Here is a 22,443-nt window from a genome sequence, read left to right as displayed (position 1 = left end):
ATTTGACTTTGTTCCCAGGAATGGCCAGGTATTTCTTAATCAAGAGAAGTCTATTTGTTCGTTCTTCTATGCTTATAGATACAGAATTTTTTTTTTTTAAAATTCATTCATGAGCTGAGGGCATGGCTGGTTCGGTCAGCATTCATTGCCCAATGCTAATTACTCAGCAGTTAAGAGTCAAACAAGTTAGTGGGTCTAGAGTCGCATGTAGGCCAGACAGGTAAGGATGGCAGTTTCCTTGCCTAAAAGAAATTAGTGAACCAGATGGGTTTTTCCAACAATTGACAATCGATTCATGGTTGTCATTAGACTCTTAATTCTAGATTCTTATTGAACTCAAATTCTGCCTCATGTTGCGGTGGGATTCGAACCCAGTTCCCCAGAATATACTAGTCTCTGATTAACAGTCCAGACACACAACGGCATCCCCATGCCATATGCCTACTCATCACTGGTATTATGTTTGTTTTTTAAACGCTTCCATTGCTTTAATTTACTAAGTAATTGGCTGCTTTCCGAACACTTTAACAAATATAAAGCAGTGTTTTTTATAAATAATTGTTATTTCAATAGAGGACTGAAAAGCTTCAGGAAACAATTGACCAGTTATACCTGGAATATGCCAAAAGAGCTGCACCTTTCAATAACTGGATGGAGGGAGCAATGGAAGACTTGCAAGACATGTTTATTGTCCATACCACTGAGGAGATTCAGGTACAATTATATATCAAACATGTTGCATTCCTTTTCGGGTATGTATATGCAAAATGATAAAGTAGGGTAACTGAATAAAAGATGAACTTTTTCTCAATTGTTAAGTTTTATAATTGATGCTGAATTATGGCAACTTGTACACATCTTACTATATTTTCATAAATAAAAGTAACAATAAATTGCTATTCTATTCTAATACTACATTATGTCTCGGTTAATTTGTCTTTTTTCCCTGTAGGGTCTTATTGCAGCACATGAACAATTCAAAGCAACATTGCCAGATGCTGACAAAGAGAGGGAGGCCATCCTGGGTATTCACAATGAAATGATGAAGATTGCCCAGTCCTATAATATCAAATTATCTGGTGTAAATCCATACACATCCATCACTTCGCAGAGTATTAATGATAAATGGGATAAGGTAAGAATCTGCTAAAGGCTATCAGTATCCATAGTAGCTTGTACAAAGTTAAGAGTTTTGTTGATTTGATCATTGATTTTTCTGTCTTGAATTCTGAGAACATGCCATTTATTGCACATGGAGTTGTAGCAGTGTGGGGACAAGTCTCAGCCTGACATGAATTGATGCAACGGCCTAAAGAGTGATGGGATGGGTGGAATGTAGATGGGTGAGGGGTGAATAAAAGAATTTGTGCATGTTGCACCAGAACAAAAATTGGTATTATCAACTTGTTCACTGACTTATAGGTTCAACAGTTTGTGCCAGCGAGGGACCAAGCCTTGCAAGCAGAATTTAACAAGCAACAGTCCAATGAACATCTGCGTGAGCAGTTTGCAAATAAGGCTAATGTTGTTGGACCCTGGATTCAGACAAAGATGCAGGTTGGTAATTTGTTTTGGATACACAATTGACGGTATATTGTAGTAAAGGTTCTTATCAGTTGAAAACTTCGATTTGAAAGTGGAGGAAAATATTTGTTTTCAGTTCTGTCAATGTGACTTGTTCCTTTTGATTAGTTGTTTTGAACGATTCAAACATTTTCAAGAAAACATGACTTGAGCTAAGTGACTAGACCAACTACCTTGAACTGATTGAACAGTTTGCACAGTCAGACTTTCCTAACATACAGAAAGGTGGACTGGGGCAACCATCTGGTTTCGGTTGAGAAGAACCATTTCATACCAGCAGAAGAGCAGTTTAATTTTGGCAAACCAGGCTTTCGATGCTTGGAAGGAGTCTTAAACTTTGTGGTTTAAGTAGATAGGGCTTTTCTTAAAACTCAAAGGCGCCAATTACTTCAATGACCTTTCCAATGTATCTGAGAAAAAATTACTTCTAGTTTGAAAAACAAAAGACATCAAGGGTTGAAACGTGCCTTTTGCTATTCAAGATTTTTCTTGATTGTCTTTTATTGTTCTTCATGTACTAAACTTGTTTTGTTAAGAGAACTTTTTAACATATTCACTTGGCTGCCAATGACAGTCACAGTAACCAAACTGCAAAAATAAAACTTAGCTATCAGGGTTTCAGTCTGAGATTTGACTTGTCCAGTATGACCCCTCATTAGGTCTTAACATGTTTCTTTTGTCATTACTTACCTGCAGTCTAAAATTAGTGGCTCTTTGTACAACTGTTACAATTATGCTTCCTGCTGAATTTTGTAAAGTTCTAGTGATAATTCTACAAACCAATGATTAGACTTATTGCTTCTAAAATTCCAGCTGATAAATTGACTGTTGATATGTTTAGATATGGGTGGCATATTGATAATGGGGATGGAACCAAAAAATAAGGTTGAGTTCAATCCCACTTATCGTTTTATGATAGTTCATTTTTCTTGCCAAAGTGCATGACCTCATCTCCTCCTCCATTAAACTCCATGTTTTTGCGCACTTGACTCATCTATAAACCCCATTGTAAATTCCTGGTGTCGTCTTCACCAGCGTGCCTTCCCACTTTATTTGGTATTGTCAGCAAATTTAGATCATTACTTTTCTGTCTCTTTTCCAAGTCATTAATATTAATAGTCAATATTAATGAGACTCTAGGACTGATCCTTATGGTACTCCAAGTTACATTTTCCAACCTGAAGCATCCATCAATCCTAACTCTCTTCTATATTTGTACTATTTGTAGCTCAGAGCATAACTGATTTATTTAGTGAGTCTACAAAATTTTGAACATGAATTACAATGTTGGGAAAGTATTAAAGTTTGAAAAAGCTACACTCCGATATCTTTTGGATTGGACTGAATGCCAAAATTTCAGGCGATAGTCTGAAAATGTAAGATTTCATGAAGTTGATGAAATGAATGGTTAAATGACATTGTAATGTGATTTGTGACTTCCACCTGAGGAAAGAAGTGTATAAGTGAAGCTTTGAGGAAGCATGGAAGGAACATTAGTAGAAAATGACCCCTTTAAGTTACCCTATTTGTTCTAGACACTGTTTTCCACATAGTCCTACAAAGATCGAGCAATGCCTATAATGCAAATTCAGTTAGAACAGAGACTGTATTACGATCTTTAAGCAAGATCCCTGAATGAAACCTGGCTTTTTTTTCTTAATCAGTTAATGTAGTCATTAGTCAGACCTCTATTCAGACAAGGGTGCAGATATTGTTTAACAACTTTTTACGCAAAAGAAACTACATTGAAAAAAACTCTCCTTGCAAGAATGATCTTAAAACACAGCAAAAACAAAAGTTTAAACTTGTTTACTGAGATTATTTGTTAGAGACCCTAGTTCAGAGAAATGGCACCCTGTAATTTGGTACTTAAAGGGTTTACTTGACTCTTCCAGGTTCTTCCCTGTTGACTGTGGGGACAGTTCATTAATCCTTTCTAAATTTGCTGACGTGACCTTTTCACAAATCTGAGCTTTCTACATTCTCAGATTTTCAACCAAGCTCTTTGGATTTGAAAGCTTTACAAATTGAACTCTGCTGAGGTGACTTGTTTCTGGAATCACCATTTTGGTAAAGAAACTAAATTGACATCTAAACTCAACATTTATTATATTTTTTGAACTTGGGGGGGGGGGGGGGGGGGAGACTTTATGCTTTAATCTTCCAAACTGAAGACCAATCTAATACCTTGTGTTTACCTGTCATAGACAACTGTATAAATATCTTTTTCTGATACTCCAAGGGTCTGCCATCACTTTTCTGGCTCAATGTTATGTTTAGTTATTGTTCCACAAAGACTGGCCTCTGTTTTGCCAACATTCATTTAAAAATTCAAATTCCAAAATAGTGTAAATGATGCATCTTTTGTCACATGTAAGAAATAAATTAATCTATTGCATGAGAGCAAGTTGATTGGCAAGATCATAAATTGAACATTTGCTGATGCTTTTGGTCTTTATAACAAGTATCCGAACTTATTATATAATGGTCAATATAAAAGTAACCAACTTGTTACCTAAATAAAAGTTCAATTTTAAATTATCCATCGCATTTGCAAAGCAACTGTCCAATTCTCTTCAGTTGAAAGCACCTGTATGCAAGCTAACATCACCTTGGGGGTGGGGAAAGGGGTAGGAGGGTCAAACTGGACACTAAGTTGGCACAACAGTTGTATCAAGCACTCAATTTTTTTAAATGTTGTACTTAGGAAATCGGACGGATTTCAATTGAAATGCATGGCACGTTGGAAGACCAACTAAATCAACTGAAGCAGTATGAGAGCAGTATCATCAATTACAAACCCAACATCGAGAAATTAGAGCAGGATCATCAGCTCATTCAGGAGGCACTCATCTTTGATAACAAACACACCAACTACACCATGGAGGTACTGATTTAAAGCTTTTGGAATTTCAGTAGGGGCTATCATTTAAGATCAGCAACATGCTGATTGCAGTAGAGCTCGAAAGTTTCTAGTCATTAAGTAAGTGCCAGATGTGCATTTCAGCTGTTTTTGCTTTGTATCTCTGTGGGAGAGGTTTAATGCACATCTTGCACTCATAAGCAGGAATAGGCCATAAGTAGGCCTTTGAGCCTGCCCTGATGTTAAGATTTCCTCCCACAACCCATCTCCTGCCCTAGTATCATACCACTTGATTACCACAATCTACTGATCGCCGACTTGCATGTACTCAATGTTGTATGTTCACAGTGATCTGTGCTGCAGAATTCCAAAGATTTGCAATCTTGCGTGAAAGATCAAATTTCAAATCTGTCACACACTACTCAATTTTCCTTCTTAGTTGCTAAGTTTGGAAGGAAATAAGCAAAATATGCATTTTGATTGCAGCTTGCTGATGGAAAAATAATGAAACATACCAAAAGAAAAAGCTAAACTCTCTAGCATTATACAGCATTATTCATTTGAAGACTAATCAAACAAAAATTCTCCCAAAAGCTCGCAATCAGTAAAGAAGAGAATTTGGCACATTGTGCCTCTCTGAACTCTTTTTTTTTTGTGTGAGCCTTAACCAATTAGTCCCAAACTCTATTTAATCTTACCTTGTTGCCTTTTGATGCTGAATTCTGCCACCTAACAAAACAAGGTCAGCAAGTGTGCATGAGTGCCACCTCTACCATCTCCTCTCTCACCATCCTGACTTGGTGAATACATCATTTCTTCACTGTTGGGCCAAAATCCTAGAACTCCCTTGCTATCAGCACTTTTTAGGTGAAGATTAACTCAAGTGGTCCAAGAAAGCAATTCTTCCCCTCAGGGTATTAATGTGTGTAATAGTTGTTGGTTTTGGCAGCCATGGTCATCTCCTATGAATTTTAAAATCTAATTCCCTTTCTGGAAATTACTCCGTTTCCATTATCCTTTTCAGCAATGTATATTAAATCAGAATTCACTGTATAAACTTATTTTCGTCCTCCCCACTTTGCGAATTGACCTTGAAGTTGTGTATTCTAGTTATGATCATCTTGAGTAAAAATGGTTTTCTCCTTTCTAGCGAATAAATATTCCAAAATCATAGAATCCCTACAATGCAGAAAGAGGCTATTCAGCCCATTAAGTCTATCAATCCTCCAAAGAGCGTCCTACCCAGACCCCTAATCTATCCTTGTAACTTTGCACTTACGATGGCTAGTCCACCTAGCCTACACATCTGTGGAAGCAATGGGCAATTTAGCAAAGCCAATCCACCTAACCACTGTGGGAGGGAACCCATGCAGAAATGGAGAGAAGGTGCAAACTCCAAATAGGCAATCCTTGAGTCAGCATGGGAACAGACCCTTTGGTCCAACCAATGTATGCCAACCATAATCTCAAACTAAATGAGTCCCACCTGCCTGCACTTGGCCCATATCCTTCCAAATATTTCTTATTCATGTACTTAACCATCTGTCTTTTAAACTTTGTAAGCATTTCCTCTAGAATTGAACCCAGGTCCCTGGTGCTTTGAGGCAGTAATGCTAATTATTGAGCCACTCTGCTGTCCATTTTGATATCCCTTTAAGTCGTCCCTTGACCTTCTCTGCTCAAAAGTACTCAAACTCTACTTAATTCAAACCCCGTTTTTGCTGATAGCACTCCAGTAATTCTGTTCTGTAATTCTGTTTTGTCCCTGCCAAGGCCTTGGTGTCATCCTGAAAGTATAATACTCAGTTGTACACTACTTCAAGGTGAGACCTAACCAGTTTTTATAATTGTTGAGGTATGCTGGGATCTGCATATTGTGCTCACCTAATTTGGTGCCCCATTTTTATACTTAACTGTTTTGATATTGACAGGGCAGAGTCACTACCAATGTCAAATTAGCCACATTAAGATCATGAATTGGCCTTTTAGGCAACTAAACATTTGCTGAACTTGTACTGCAGTCAGCACAGCATTAACATTTAACTTTGTGCACTTTGTAATATATTTAACTGGACCATTCTAGCTTTGAATTTCTAATTAGTCTAATTAGTTTGCTTTTATTTTAAGCAGAAGTTTGCAACCATGGATTGGTGAGCAGAGTTCTCATGTTGAAATATTTATGCACACTGCAGCATTGTTCAGGGAAGCATGGTGCAGGCGAATCCGAGATGCCATGTTGCAAACAGCGCAAATATGGAGTTTTTAATGTAATTACGGCTTTAGATAGTCTTGTAACTTGCACCAGATCTTGCTTTCAGCAGAGCTATGTGCTACTTTGACCTGGAAAGGGTTAATTAAGATGGCAACTTACTAGTGTTGATTATGTCTGGTTATAACATGCTGTCAGGAGTGTGGTGCTAGTAAAGCACAACGGGTCAGGCAGCATCAGAGGAGCAGGAGAATCAAGTTTCTGGCAAAAGCTCTTCATGATTATAACGTTACCCAATTTATAATGATGTTGCCTTTAAATCAAAAATAGACTTGCAGTTTAAAGCCGATGATGAGTTTGTTTTGACCTTCATGGTTTGTTCATTTCCTGCTGTGATTTATGCCCCATAAATTGTCTTAATGCCACAACTTCAGTTTGGTTTTTTCCATATAAAAGCACATCAGAGTTGGCTGGGAACAGCTGTTGACCACAATTGCCAGAACCATCAATGAAATAGAAAACCAAATCCTCACCCGTGACGCAAAAGGCATCAGCCAAGATCAGCTGAATGAGTTCCGATCATCATTTAATCACTTTGACAAGGTGCGTTTTGTGACACTTGTGTGCATGACATTTATCAATTTATGAATAATACCGGGTAGATGTAAGGTGATTTGCTCTACAGCATTTCAGGTGACCACTTAGTACAGTTCTGTGACTAGTGGTATTGCAAACCCTTATGCTGATACTGCTGAAGTTGTCTTATTACTTGATCGTTTAGCTCCAATGTACAGTTGCTGAAACGGAGTATGGATGTAGGTCTTAATTATTTGGTGATTTGTACAATGACCTGTGAAGCTACACTACTCCACCTTCAGTGTTTCTATGTACTAAACCCAGATTATACCACTGGTTTTCTCTGACTGGCATGGAATCGGTACGTTACTGATCACCATGCTCATTACAGCAATATCTAGTTTATACTTTGATATTGAATAATTTGCTCAAAAAGAAATGAAGTTACTAGAAATGAAGTCAGTGATGTAAAACTAATTGCACAATCACCCTTTGGTTTCTCTCCACTCGAGCTCTGCATTTGTTTTACCAGATGTATTTCTTGAATCTCAAAATAGTAGAGGAATTTGTGCTGATCAACTTGCTGTTTGTGATTTGCAAAATAATGGTTTATTGTTCATTAGTTGAGTGATATGGCTGCCCAGTGTTGTTTACAGGGCAGAGCTCCTCTTTGCGTTGAGTCTTTCTTGAACAGCAACAGAGGATCACAGCTGCTTCCCTTTGTGCAAACCCAGAAATAATGTAACAAGTCTGCTTCCACAAGGGCACTTAAAACTCATGTTTTTATTCATTCATGCGCAGGATATGGACGAGCTGGCAAGGCTGACATTTATGGCCCCTCTCTAGCTACTGTTCTTGAATTTTCCTTATTACAAGTTCTGAATTCCCATTGTTGTACTGCAATTTGCTAGCTGGAGTGGGTGCATTTAACTTAAATTCACTGCGTTATTTTGAGGGAGATGAGTGGAGAAAGGACTTTGAAGTGCTTTTTTTTTTAGTTAAGCAATGTAGTCACTCTGGATGAATTTGGAATGTCGTTGGCTGAACACTTCAGAAAGCATCTGCTGGTTGCCTTCATCCTGTGGTTTACAAACCAGAAAAAAAAATCCCCTTTTGTCAGGAGTTCAATTCATAGGCACATAAATGCCACCCCTTGAGTTGTAGCTGTAGCAAGACAATTGTTCTCATTTTATTCTAGTTTGGATTGCAACAGTTGTCAACACAAATGGTGTGACTGTTGACTATTAACTGCTACAAATCTGGTAAATTGGAGAGCAAGGACAAGAGGGGGAACAAGGGAAGGAAAAGTCCCTTGTGACAAATTATTCTGGACAAATAATCAGCATTTATAATAAAGAAAATCTCTACTAATTTAGCCATTTCAGATAATGCAGGAGTTGTATTGTATCACCAATTGATTTCTTGATTGATTGTCTTTTATTTAAACATTGAAATGTTGTGTCCAGCAGCTGCAAAACTATTGACTAACTTTAACAAGTGTATTTCCTCTTAAATGGTGAGTTGCACTGAGTCATATAGTTTCTTCGTCTCTTCGCACATGCCACATTTATGCTTGATTTCCTCTACACCAAATGAAGTTTGATGATTACATTAATTTTTGAATTTACATATTCATGAATTGTAATTTCTATCTGCATATTTTAATTTCCATTATTAAATTTACATCTGAAATTGTTTTGAAGTGCTTCAGGGATTAATCAGGAAGTTGCATTGGTGCTTGTAATGTTATCTAGGTTAGCATAGGTTTAATTGGATTAGTTTAGAGTTGTACTTCTGATCAGATGTACCAGAGGGTGAGGGAATATCTCTGCATATGTAAAAATTGGAGACAGGCATACCATTGGTAATGTTTTGTTGATACTTGGTATAGTATGTCCTGATTAAATGACATTTGAAAAGCTGTTGGCATTAACCTTGCAGATACATGTGAAACTGATGTGTCTGCAGTACAAAATTTTGCTGTTAACATCTAAGAATGGGTGTCGAGTTGGAGCATTCTGAACCTGTTCCATCATTCTGAGGGGTCATGGCTGAACTGAGTCATAACTCCATTTCTGCTTAAATCCTGGGCCCCTTTTAATATCTTAAATCTACCTCAATTTAAAAACAGTAATTGACTAGTTGCAATTGAGAATTCCAAATTTCCCTCAATTTCAAGTAGAGGTGATTGTCTAATTTCACTCCTAAGCGATCTGGTTCCAATTTTTAACTACATGCCTCGATTCCCCAAAATGCGTCCACTTTTTTTTTTGGTTCTCTTTTAATAGACTGTAACTTTGATCAACTTATCTCTAATCTTAAGTTCCAGAAAGTACAACCACTAATTTCTATTATCTCTTTTCACGCCTCAACTTCAACAGAAGCTATCTTTCAGGGAGATCTCTATATTTCCAAAGTGTGGAGCCCAGAGCTGCTCAGTACATGGTGTAATCTAACCAGGGCTCTGTAGCTGAGGCATAACACTTACACCTGTTTTTCACCCCTCTAATCTAATGGCTCGTGTATCTTTTCAGAATACTTCAAAGAAAGCAAATTGTGCCTTTTTCCAGTTCCCATTCAAGCATATTGCTGACTAATCAATTAATCTTCCACATGCTGAACATTGTTACCAATGAAGAGTCTAACTTGCAATGACTAGTAGTTGCTTACTGTTTCTGTTCATTGTCCGTTAAATTGGAATATATGGGAAATTGTTTTTGTGTACTAAATTACAAAGTATTTATCTTTGTTATTTAGGGGCTATTGTCTGACTTAAAGCAATCCAAGACTTGTGCTATGTAAGCATCTATGGTTGTTTTAGAATATTTATCTGGCCAATTGGAGAGTAGTGTGCATTAGGAGGGTGGTAGGTTTTATGCAAAGTTTCCTCGAATAGGTGTGGGAAATTGACCAGGATGACAGCTCTCTTTATCTTTCAACTCCTGTGTAGTTGACAAATGAGGAGGATGGGGTTGTTCCTCCCATTGAGGGACTGCCACTTCTCATGATAAAGCTGCATTATAGTACTATGCTTACTTTGGTACCTCATTCAAGACTTAACGTCTCCAAATTAGAGCAGAGATATAATAAACAAAAGTGAGTATAGCTGAGATTTATGGTTTCATTCTAATTACCCTCCATTATCACCCTCAACTAGCCACTCCCCATGATTCTATCTTGAATATCAACCATTAGGTTCTGGAAACCATTACCACTCACTCATCTTTTGATTGGATGTTCAACCAATTTTACTGGGTGATTACCAGAAAAAAGAAAATGGGCTGCTCTCTATCATTTAGAATCAAATGTCCTGTAATCTGAATATTTTCCTCACTTGACGTTCCTGTAGATTATCTTTTGATTCACTCCAAAGGGACATTTAATGCGGTTACTTGGTTCGTCCCTGACAATAATGGTTCACTAAGTTTTTTGTGTACTGATAGCAAAGAACATGCCTCTTTTTCACAAATAAGTTGTAACGTAGTGGCATTACATTTAGTTTAGTTCAGTTCATGGTAATCTATAGTTTCTTTTTAATCATTCACAAGATGTAGGTGCCATCAACAAATGTCAGCATTTATTGCTTAGTCTTGAATATGTTGTTGTTGTTTTCCACAGTATATTGAGATGTTGAATGCCACACCATGCAAAAACTTGAAATCTATTTATTGTCAAGTGTGCAGTTCCACTACCACCATCCTGTTTGCACAGTGTTTTTTTTAAACTTTGTGACTGATACCATTGATACCTGGTCATTACTGTAATGGCAGTGTGTTTGCTCCTTGAGGAACGTAACAGTTCTATGGGACAAATTGTTCACTTTAACATTAATGTTAATTTGCCTTTGGAAAGTTTGTTTGCTATGATTTTAAAATGATCGAAAAAATATTGAGATAATGTTGATTTTTGTCCCAATCTGCATAATAGCTTTGGCAAAATGTCTCCCATTGTCGTCATCAAGTGGTTCAGTGGGATTTGCTGTTTCAATCTTGTCATGATTATAGTTCAAAAACTAAAGCTTGGACCAAAACTCTGAAATATATATTACATTCATTTATGGTATTTTCAAATTGCCTCAAGACATGAACTGTCGCGAAAGGCCCGAGTATGTTGAAAATGCTTAGAACAGTTGGCACAGAAGTGGATGACCTGGGCATGTTCATTCAACATGTAGTTTGTGTTTGGCTCCTGTTGGTGTCTTTGCAGAAGGAAATCTGGATTTATTCAAAAACATTTGTGTAAATTAAATTTACCAAAAATGGTAAGCTTCAATGCAGTATGTTTTCAGTGACCATCAGAAATGTCAATTTTCCATCCATCCCTTTGCAAATTTTCAACAGCAGCTTAACTGCTAATCCAAATGTCCTTTTTAGTTTGTCTTAAATTGAGTCCAATAAATGCAATTTTAAAGTACATTTTTTGCCCTACCCAGTGTTCCAACAGTTTCAGCAGAAATTGTACAGAGATACTCCAGACCTTGTAAGAGTTATGCATGCAAGGCACAATTTGCAGTTGTGGAATGCAGAAAATAATTGGTTTTTGATTTGCACATTCACTGTTGCGGTGCAGCTTAACTGTTATGGTGCTGAGATTAGTCACCTCGTTTGCCAGCAAGTATCTAATGGATTGCAGCTATTTGTGATTAGAACTAAATTTTCAGCAGCACAGTTTCTGAAATGTGGCTTTTAATATTTCTATTGTCCAATGTTTTTTGGGTTTTCATCTATTTGAGACTTCATGATATTTAGTACTTCTAAAAATGTCCTTGCATTTGCACCACAGAAATAACCATTCTACCTATTGTCTATGATTCCCTTAGCATGTTAATCTTTTGGTGAAAAACAGAATTGTTGTCATTTACTGTGAAGCTGCAATGATAGAATTGTACTTGCAGCTCTGTTCACTTAAGTATTTGGAAAAAAAAATTAAAATTGAATTCTTGCTAACTTAATACAATCTCGATGTGTTTGAGGTGCCTTTTTACCTTGAGATCTCAGACCAGAAAAGTCTGATTGGATAAGTAACCCACTCTTGTTCTGAGGGGATAAAAGACTGAGCCCAATTGCAATGTGGCCATTAGTGCCTGACTGCATCATGCTAGCTGCAGTTGTGAAGCACAAAACATTGTACCTAGCAATACTGAAATATTTTGCATGAAATTTCAAAATGGTGTAAATCTTAGGGTGCATAAAGCTGCATTTATCAATTGCTCATAATATAATATAATATTTTTGTATGGTATTTTGTAGCTAAAAGATGTTTGAGATTCATAAGTTTCATTTGCATTTTGCTTTTTGGTTTAACTGTTTTTCACTTGTCCTTTGTCTAACATGACATTTTTATTTTCCTTCTCCCCATATGCATGCTTCATGTACTGTGCATGCTGTGCTGCATCACCAACTATATCAACGCCGCCATCCTCCGTGTTTTCCACCCCCTACCAATCTCCACTGTGTGTGTGTACCCGTCATTTTACCTGCATGCTCCGATGACCTCATGTAGGACCATACCGGGAAACTAGGACCTGAAGAATTTAAAGCCTGCCTTATCAGCTTGGGTTACGATGTTGGAAATGACCAGCAGGTATTGATGATTTGAATGCAATAAAAGTCAGTAAATAGCTAACTTTTTTTCTCCATTTCTCTCCTGGATTCTGTGTCCTGACTTATTCACTTATTCCCTAATGTTACTTTTTTTCTTTTTGCTTACTCCCATCTTTGAATTTGATTCTGTACTTGTCTTTTTTTTTAAACTCCCCTGTTTGTGGCACAATGCCATCTGTGTGCGTGTTTTTTCTCTGGCTTGCTTCTCTTGGAGTAGAAGCGAACGGGGCTGATGGACGCTGATGATTTTCGAGCTCTCCTTATCTCTACGGGCTACAGTCTGGTACGGTTCTTCTTTCCTTTTCCATATCTTCAGCCAGAAATACTAGGGGTTTGACCTTATTAAAATTTAATAAATTTAATTTTAATGTAAATAAAGCCTGCTTTTATCGAAGTTTAATTTACAAAGCCATTATGTTGACTTGACCTTTGTGTTGACAGGTATTGAGTATTAATTTGTCAATTTTTAAGTGAGCGGGAAAAACTGTATTACCCAAGAAACCAATGGCAGTCACTAGGAAATATGACACTTTTTTTTATATAAAATGATTTCTCACTAATTGCAATACTTTTTTCAGTTTCCTGACTTTGTTCACGTGAGCTGTTTAGACAGGCATATGATATTGTTGAGGTTTTCTGTTTCTGCCTTTAGCAACCAATTCTGTTTCCTCCATTAAAATGATTTGAGGCTGATGCATGAACAGTCTGAAAACCCAGCCAGTACTTTGTGTAAGAACAGTCCTTGAATTTTTGAGTTTGAATAATTCTGAGGTCATTTTCCAAGCAGTGTCTGAAACTCCTCCGCCTTCAAACAAAAAAAGCTAGATTTCACTATGAAAGGTTTCTGGGCATTCCAGTAGTTTCTGTGCTAGAGGTTTCTGTTGCTTTTTGCAGCTGGTGATAATATTGAGGTTGCAGGGGTGGTTGGGAGTGTGGACAGCAGAGGAGATCACTGGACAGGATAAAGTGAGACATCCTGAGTCTATCCTTGAGTTTGAATTTTTATTTTAAAAATTTTCTATTTAAACCTTTTGAAGTGAAGAGTAAAAGGAAAGTTGGAAAATATGGGTTCTCTAGTGACTGAGAAGGGAGTGAGTATGCTGATCTCAAGATTTGTGGGCTAGAGATGCACCAACATGAATGTCCAATCTCTGCTCAGATGACTGTCTTCAGCAAGGGTGGATTTTGAAGCCGAATAATTCACTGCTGTCTTTCCAGACCCAGGGACTGAGGGGTTCCAGCATTTCTGCTTGCAGATGTCCCTTGTTGAAAATTGCTTGTTGAGGGCAGTTTATGATCTGAAGTTGCAGCCTGGATATTTTGGGAGGAACATTCAAAGTTACCCTAAACTCCTAGTATAGTGTGACCTGAGATTTTGCATTAATAGACTGACCCTTTAGCTGAAGGTAACTTTTGGGGGGAGAAAGAGCACGCTTGCCACTTGACAGACCAATACCTGATCTAGGATTGTCTGCTTTCCATAGCTCCTGGGATAACCTCCAGTCAAAGTGAACTGCAAGCTTGGAACTTCCTACGTCAAATGGAAAGGAACATGCTTGCAGTTGCACACTTGATCAGCCGGAATCATTTAGAACCCCCTTGGAATAACCTTTGACCTACATTTGAGGTGCGGGTTCTGAAGTGAAAGGACATAGAATAAATTATAGACTAGTTTATTGTTGTATCTTTCTGTCTTGATTCTGTCATCGAGTCATTGATGTACAGCATGGAAACAGACCTTTCAGTCCAACTCGTCCATGCTGACCAGATATCCCAAATTAATCTGGTCCCATTTACCAGCATTTGGTCCATATCCCTCCAAACCCTTCCTATTCATGTACCCTTCCAGATGCCTTTTAAAGTGTTGTAATTGGACCAACTTCCACCACTTCCTCTGGCAGCTCATTCCACACATGAACTAACCTCTGCATGAAAAAGTTGCCCCCAGGTCCCCCCTCACCTTAAATCTGTGCGCTGGGTTTTTGGACTCCCCTATCCTGGGGAAAAGACTTTGACTATTCTCCCTATTCATGTCCCTCATAATTTTATAAACCTCTATAAAGTCACCCCATAGCCTGCAGAGAAAATAACCCCAGCCTATTCAGCCTCTCCCTACAGCTCAAACTCTCTAATCCTGGCAACATCCTTGTAAATTGTTTTCAAACATAATAATTTGTAATCATAGGTGATACAGGTTACCCATCCTACATGGTCACAAAGAAAATGATTATTTATTAACAAGCAGGTGTGTTAACTCTGGTCAGTTCCTCACTGTCATGAGTTTGTTTTTACTCTCAGGGTGAAGCAGAGTTTGCACGAATAATGAGTATTGTTGCCCCCAACAACACTGAAGAAGTGTCATTCCAAGCCTTTATTGACTTCATGTCACGTGAGACAACAGACACTGACACAGCTGAACAAGTAATGGCCTCCTTCAAGATTCTGGCAGGAGACAAGGTAATAAATTAGTCTTGCAGAATGACTATAAGGTGCACAACTTTGATCCAGAACATAATTCTGTTTGTAAGTCAGTTGAATCTCTTGACCTGAAATTTGTTCAGCACTCCCTGATATTGTATTGCTGCTTTCTGCAGCTTTTGACTTGAAACTGTCACGAGTAAAGTGACTATACAAAGGTAGTCTGAAAGTAACAAGCAACAGCACAGGCAATTTTCAAGTTCCTCTCAGGATCTTTAAAGCACCACCCTAATCTTTTGCACAATTCCAGCTAGTCTCCATTTCAATGAATCATTGCAGTGATAATTTATAGCTGTTGCTTTAGAAACCAGATGCAATCTGCAAGTGGAGTAAAGGCCTTTTGTGTCTGGTTAAAGGCATTCATAAGACATGTCTGAGCCTGTCCTGGTGGTGTCAAGTAAATGTTTTATTTATCCATTGGCTCAAACAAAACCTATTCCAATCAAATGATTAGATCCTGCATAAGTACCACGCAAGATCTGTGTTCAGTGATCTTAGCTGAGTTGGTGGTTATACAAATGTTACATCTGGTCTTGGCAACCTAGTGTTGAGGATTGGATGGTTGGCTAAGCTTCTCCGTCTTTATCCCACAATGTAAATGGACATGCTCATGTATGAATTCTTTTTGCCTTGGTAAGATTCATGTTAACATTTTTTTTTTCCTCTGGAAAGTTGGTCATTTGGTTGAAGTATAGAGGATGGCAAGCACTGAAATTTAATTGAAATACTTCTAACGTCTCTGGCAAGGAAAACAAATTAAGCTCTTAGACTAATTCTGTAGTCTGAAAGTTAACTATTATGGCATATTTAACTAATTGTATAGTCTGAAAGTTTAAATGTAAATGGCTGCTTTTGGATCTGCATAAATGGATGCACAATATTCAGATTAAATCCTGTTTTAATTTTGCATGAATATCTAAATAATTCACTCTGCGCCTTGGCATAGCCATCCATCTGCACTCTTATTCTGACAAAATAACTGAGTATTTTAATGTTGGACCTTGACTTGCCCAAATATTATAAATACCTCATTACTGATTAGTCAAAAGGAAGCTAGTCGAAGCATGGGAGAGACAGTGAGCCTGTTAAAGATTTTTATTTAATAGAAGTCTTGAAACTAAAGTGTAATTTTAAATTTACTCCTTTACCAATCAAGTAAAACTACCTGCATTGCATAGTTGGTTCAAAGCTCCATTTATTTTTAGAGTAGAAATAATCTGTATTAAATTTGCATTTAATTTCCTTTCGGATCTACAAAATCAGGTTGCGAAGCAAAGTTCAAAAACAGAATTATCTAGGATTCGAGGCACCCTAGTCTCAATTTTTGTTTAATTTGCCCTGATATTTACCACCACTTTAGTTATTATAGTATAGATTCCAAAAAGCAGAGTTCAAAACAAGTCAACACAATAACGATGTCAAAATTGAATTCGTACATTTGCTTGGCAGTTCAAGACTTCAGTATTGCTGAAAAGAAAATGCTGTTTAAAGTTTGTTTTGCACCCATCAGGTTAGAGTCCCAAGAATATCAGGTATCCATACTCTGTAGGTTAGCGTTCATTTAATGATTCTGTATATTTATAATACTGTCGAGTGTATATTTAAAAAGCTTTGACAGCATGTCTTTTCTCCACCCTGTGGGTTAAATCCCAAAATCTCTTAAGTATTGAACTGATGCCAAAGAGATTGGTAAAGACCTTCTGCATTGTTGAAAAAACACAACAGGTTTCTCGATTTCCATTGAGAAGGCTCTTGCCTCGTCTGGCTTACATGTGATTTCAACACTACACTGCAATCAACTAGTAATTTATTCTTAATCACACGGTAGACTGTAATTTTAGCTTTAAGTGCCACCAAAAAGATGATTTTTTTAAGTTCAGGTAATGTCCACAGCAGAAGTGATCAAGCTTTGTTATGTTGTGAAAAGGAGAATGCAGGTCAGTTATACTTGCCCTGATGGGCTCTAGGAAGTATGATGCCATGTTTCTCAAAGCCGGTGTAGCCAGGAAATCTAAATGCTAATGTGGCCCATAGGAGCACGCAGCATGTCGCTCACAGAATTCCGCTTGAAGCTCAGGCCTTGCATGATCCAGTCAAAATCTTTACCAACCTAACTAAGTTACTTTACTCACCTGGTTTCCACTGCTATTTGCCAATATTGTCCCTTCAAGATCTGCTGGGTGAACATGAAAAAACAATGCAGCATATGGCAAAAATGCAACTTTTATTCATTCTGAGTATATGAAAATCTTTATTCATGTGAACTAATTGGCAGAATGAACCATGCAACTTCAAAGACAATTAAATGAACGTTCAAGTTTTCATTTTAGTTATTGCAGTCCTTATTATATCTAAAAATCACAACACCAGCCTATAACCTAGTGTGATTTTTAACTTTGTCCACCCCAATCCAATACTGGCACCTCTAAGTCATAACTTGTAATACCTGAAGGCTTATTCCTTTTTCCCGAACTTCTGTGAATGGTTATATATTTTCCAGAAGACTAGTAAAGCTCTAGTTCAATGTTGTCTTACAGGAAGCAGTCTTAAGTGGTTTCCTACCACTACTGCTATTGGCTCCATAATATTAGGTGCTGTAGTTTTTTTAGGAGCAGATCAATCTCAATCTATTGATTGGGCTTTCTTTCTTAATGCATTATTTATTGTTCATCAGCAGGTTGGGCATTTTAAGGACTGAACATTGTTTTGCAAAATAAATGACTTTTCTCTCTCAACTGTCCAAATTTGAGTGTCTCATCCATTCTGATCTGGAGCTTCAGCGTGGTTATATTGGAAATTATTTCTTGGTTTATGTGGGGGGAGGGGGGGAAGTTAAGGCCTCAACTGGGATATTATTCAATTCTAAATGCCACAGTTCAAGAAGGATGCCACTGTCTAGGAGTATAAGAGAAGAATGACCTTGAGAATGAAGGACCTCAATTGTACCAAAAGATTGGAGAAGTTGAGATTCTTATCCCTGGAGCAGAGCAGACTAGGAGGAGATTTGATCAGTGTTTTGATAGAATTGAGTTTTCAGTGAAGGACCAAGAGCTAAAAAGCAGAGATTTAAGGTAGTTGGTAACAGTAAAGGAAAGTTTTTGAATTATTACCTGGAACATGCTGCCTGAGGGTTTTGGAGGCAGACAGTGTTAACTTTAAGTGGGAACTTGGTGAACAGCTAAAGTCAGAAGTATGCAGGACTACTGAAGAATAGGATTAATTGGATAGTTCTGCCAAACAGCTGCTGACTGCCTGGTTGCCTTCCGTATTATGTATTCAATGATCTACCAAAATTGTTTTCATTTTAATTGGTATGAAGTGATCAATTCAGCAACTGAGCATCTGGGTTGGGAATGCTTAATTTTTTTAAACACCAAAATATAGCTGTTGGATTCTCTCAATTATTACTTCAAAAAGCTGTCCCTAGTTAATGTTATAGTTTATAATTGCCTACTAAGCTACATGGCCACGGTACTGGACCAGTAACACACAGGTACAGTTCAAATTCCACCACACTAAGTGTTATATTTGAATTAATAAACCTGGTCATTTGTGGGCTGGCACCCAGGACGAAAATGAGCATAATTAAAATCCAGATAAAAGCTTATCTGGCCTATATATGCCTCCAATCCTTACTAATTGGATGAATCTTTTAATGTATTCTGTAAAGTCTTTAATAAACTAATCTGTTCTAAAATTAACATGTTTAGAATGCAGATCACAAACCCAGAATAAGCAACGTGGCTTTGATCATATCTTCAACATGTTTAACTTAAGCAATAATGGTGCCCTAATCTCAGCAGGATATGTCGAAACATTTTTCCCTTGCTTAGGATGTCAGAAACACCTAATGGGTATTGATAACCTGTTTTTTTTTCTTTTCAGAGTTACATCACCGCAGAGGAGCTGAGACGTGAGCTTCCCCCTGATCAAGCTGAATACTGTATTGCCCGGATGGCACCATATAGGGGACCCGACGCAGTGCCTGGTGCTTTGGATTACATGTCCTTCTCCACAGCTTTATATGGGGAAAGTGACCTGTAATCTGATCTTTCTGCAGCCAGCCCACACTTTTATTTTATTCCCCCTTTTTCGCACGCGCGCTCTCTCCCCTGCCACCTAAAGTCAGTGCTATAAACAGCATTTTGGAATTAGCACATGCATTTACTGAAGAACCTTTATACTCTACATTCCATTATGTCTTATTATGACTCTCAGTCTTCAATCTATGCAAATATTTCCATTTTCTGTTTCTATATTGGGGTAGTAATACTGCAAACATGTTTTGCAAACTGTTACAACAATTTGGAGCATATCAACTGAGTGCCACAGGAACTGTCAATCAGTCTGGGAATTTTGGAGGTTTGATTTTTAAATTCTGAAAATTCCATAGGAATCTGGCTCCTTTGTATTTTTCCAACTGTACTTGATATTGTAAAACTAAATATTTTTTTACTATAAATATTTAGTATTCCTGTTTTCACTCCCGTGTTTCTCCCCATAAAATCTAGAAGTGTGATAAAGTTGAGCTGCTTCAATTAAATTTTTATTTGCAGCTGGTAGATAAATATTAATTTGCACCAGACAGGCCATGTATGAATAGCACAAATGTATTTTATCATTACAGTGCTGAGCTTTTCAGTGCTTGATCCCCAGCTGATAATTTGTTTGCAGGAGTTTGGGTTACCTCAATGTTTTCACTGAAAATCATTACTGATCCAGATTGCAATTGTTTTCTCATTCGGTGTCCCAAATATTCTGCACTGCACTCACTGTACAAAATCTGAGTTAAGCCTTCAGAAAACAAATGTTTGGGTGGGTTGGAAGGCACTAACTGAAGAGGCAACTTTTGATCCATTTTTTAAAAATAAAAATGGAAGGCTGGTGGTGGATTTGAAAACTGTAATTTGTCACAAGCTTCTGATGGCATTTCAATAAACCATGACGCCAAATTGGTTTGAGGGTCACCAGAACCCTCAAGGATGAATTGCTGCCTCAATATAATTGTCAGTTGTTTATGATGAGATATAGCTTATTAAAATTAAGTTTGACTTTAGTTGTTGTTGTGCAGTGAGGTCGGAGAAAAGATGAGACAGTGTTAAAGCATAACCAAAATTTGAGGTGGGACCAAAATCATTGGTACTGGAATTAATCATGAAATAGCAAGGGTGATGGATATAAAATTGCACAAATCCAGCTGAATCTAAGTATTCTTTCTCCAGAGCCACATTATCTGCAGTGAACAAAAATCATGCTCACCTCCAAGTTATGACTGAGTTTGGAATCTGAAATGGGGCATGCTATACTTACCAAATGCAAAACAGTGAGTTGGCTGTTAAAGAATCAGAAGGGTTTAAAATGAACTTGTGGTATTCCAGTTGTGCATCTTAAATTTTAAATCATGCAGTTCTAAAGAAAAACTTAAATATTTGAAGCATTAACTAAAGTGTATGATGAACAATCAGTTCCACTTGCATTCCTGCACATTGGTCACCTGACAAGGTTGAAATTTTTCATCAGATTCACTTCCCCCTTCCATCACCACCACCACCGTATACATCATTTTGACGGTTCAGTTGAGCGCAAAATAGCACGTTTTATTTGAGGTAGAGAAAAGATATTTATCTCTTCATATTTAATCTTTTTTTTTCTTGTACATACTGCAGTGACCTTTAATTTGAATGAGAAGACTGCCTTTTTAAAAAAAAACAAAGCTGGGCTTTTTTCTGTGAAGGTACTTTTCTTGCAGAAACAAGTCCCTAGTTGAGAAAAAAAAACGGGTGCTGTTGTGGGTTTTGTTTTAATTATTTTTGATTCTCCTTGCTTTTGGGATCTACTCCATATTTGAATTATTGCTGTGAGACACAGGCTGGCCTTGAGTTAGAGTAATAGCTGCAGTATTTTTTTTGGGTGGTGATGGAGGGCTTTTTCTATTTCATTAACATGGGACTTTATTATACAGTATATAAATATATATCATCTGAAACACTTCCATGGACTGTAATTACTGCTTGATTTTAAGAAGAAATAAATTGAACATTGCAATGGACAAATGAGATTTTCTGGAATATTGGTGAGGAGTTTCTCTGAACATGTTCTGTCCCTTGCTGTTATTAGCCTATATTACCATGTTTTTGAAATGTGATCAGTGAGGGCTGCCTTTCTACATTTTGATCTAAGGGTGTTTTCAATTGCTCTCTGCTACCTTAACCCTATTAGATGAAATAAATCATCAATATTTTTGAGAAAGAAAAGGTGCTGGACTTTTTTCTTTTATTTTGAAATTAACTCATAGTTTTTTGACTGGTTTCTTCTGTGTGCATGTGCATGAGACTTGAAATTTCACACTTAATAAACATGCTCCTGGACCACCACCCTATCCGCTGGTTCAGTTGAATTTTGGAATTTGAGTGAGCAATCTGAGTAATCAGACTTCTTTGCATATGTGACATGGCTTATCATAAAATAGCATTTTCATTATATATGGAATATCTGGTGCAGAATTGTGGTGCTTAAAAATTACACTTGCGCATGTTAAGTGGTACTGCTACCTGAGGAATGTTCCAACACAGTTACTAATTTGCCAACAGTAATAACTAGGTGCATTCCTCTATTTTAAGAGGTCTGTTGAAGAACTCTTAATGCAATTCTTTTAAACCTCATACATCCATATCATTGATATTCTGAATTTATAGCCTTACTGAGCTTTGAGATGCAATCGCCATGCATATGCTGAACGCTGGAGCAGCAGTAAGCCATTCAGCCCCGAAAACTTGAACCTTTCAGTGACATCAGAGACCTTATGCATTTTGAGGAGGGGAATATATCTCAGCTTATTTATGAGCTCTGAAACTTTTCATCCAATTTTATTTACATCCTCTGTTGCAAAGGCTAACTCTGAACTTAAATCTTACAAAGTACAACAATGCAAAGATGGTTTTATTCCAAAAGTGAATGATTTGTCACGCCAACTAATATTCTTGGATTTGCTTTACTGCTTATTGCCTTTTCATTTAATATCCATAAAGATTCCAGTGGCATTGGCTTATTTTCAAATACAGAAGTGAGGAAATGAGTTCATTACTGGTGTGCAGCAACTCCCAAAGGCTAGAGTCCAAGTTTCTGATTAT

General features: G+C 37.4%; 1 protein-coding gene across 2 annotated transcripts in view; it reads left to right on the top strand.

The window, feature by feature from the left end:
• Positions 1 to 21,567, top strand: part of LOC122542742 (alpha-actinin-1-like) — a 113,163-nt gene extending 91,596 nt beyond the window's left edge. For both annotated transcript variants that reach the window (XM_043680731.2, XM_043680730.2), the window contains exons 14-21: positions 574 to 714; positions 953 to 1,135; positions 1,423 to 1,557; positions 4,292 to 4,471; positions 7,113 to 7,259; positions 12,735 to 12,815; positions 15,134 to 15,292; positions 19,199 to 21,567. In XM_043680731.2, coding sequence (XP_043536666.2) covers positions 574 to 714; positions 953 to 1,135; positions 1,423 to 1,557; positions 4,292 to 4,471; positions 7,113 to 7,259; positions 12,735 to 12,815; positions 15,134 to 15,292; positions 19,199 to 19,357 — 1,185 coding nt within the window. In that variant the 3' untranslated portion in view covers positions 19,358 to 21,567. The remainder of the gene's footprint in view (positions 1 to 573; positions 715 to 952; positions 1,136 to 1,422; positions 1,558 to 4,291; positions 4,472 to 7,112; positions 7,260 to 12,734; positions 12,816 to 15,133; positions 15,293 to 19,198) is intronic.
• The last annotated feature ends 876 nt before the right edge of the window (positions 21,568 to 22,443 follow it).

Source organism: Chiloscyllium plagiosum, unplaced genomic scaffold (assembly GCF_037043375.1).
Source record: "Chiloscyllium plagiosum isolate Xiang-an unplaced genomic scaffold, Cpla_swu_hap1 HiC_scaffold_47, whole genome shotgun sequence".
In the NCBI taxonomy this organism is placed as follows: domain Eukaryota; kingdom Metazoa; phylum Chordata; class Chondrichthyes; order Orectolobiformes; family Hemiscylliidae; genus Chiloscyllium; species Chiloscyllium plagiosum.
Note: the sequence above shows the minus strand (reverse complement) of the source record. Positions and strands in the feature narration are given on the sequence as shown.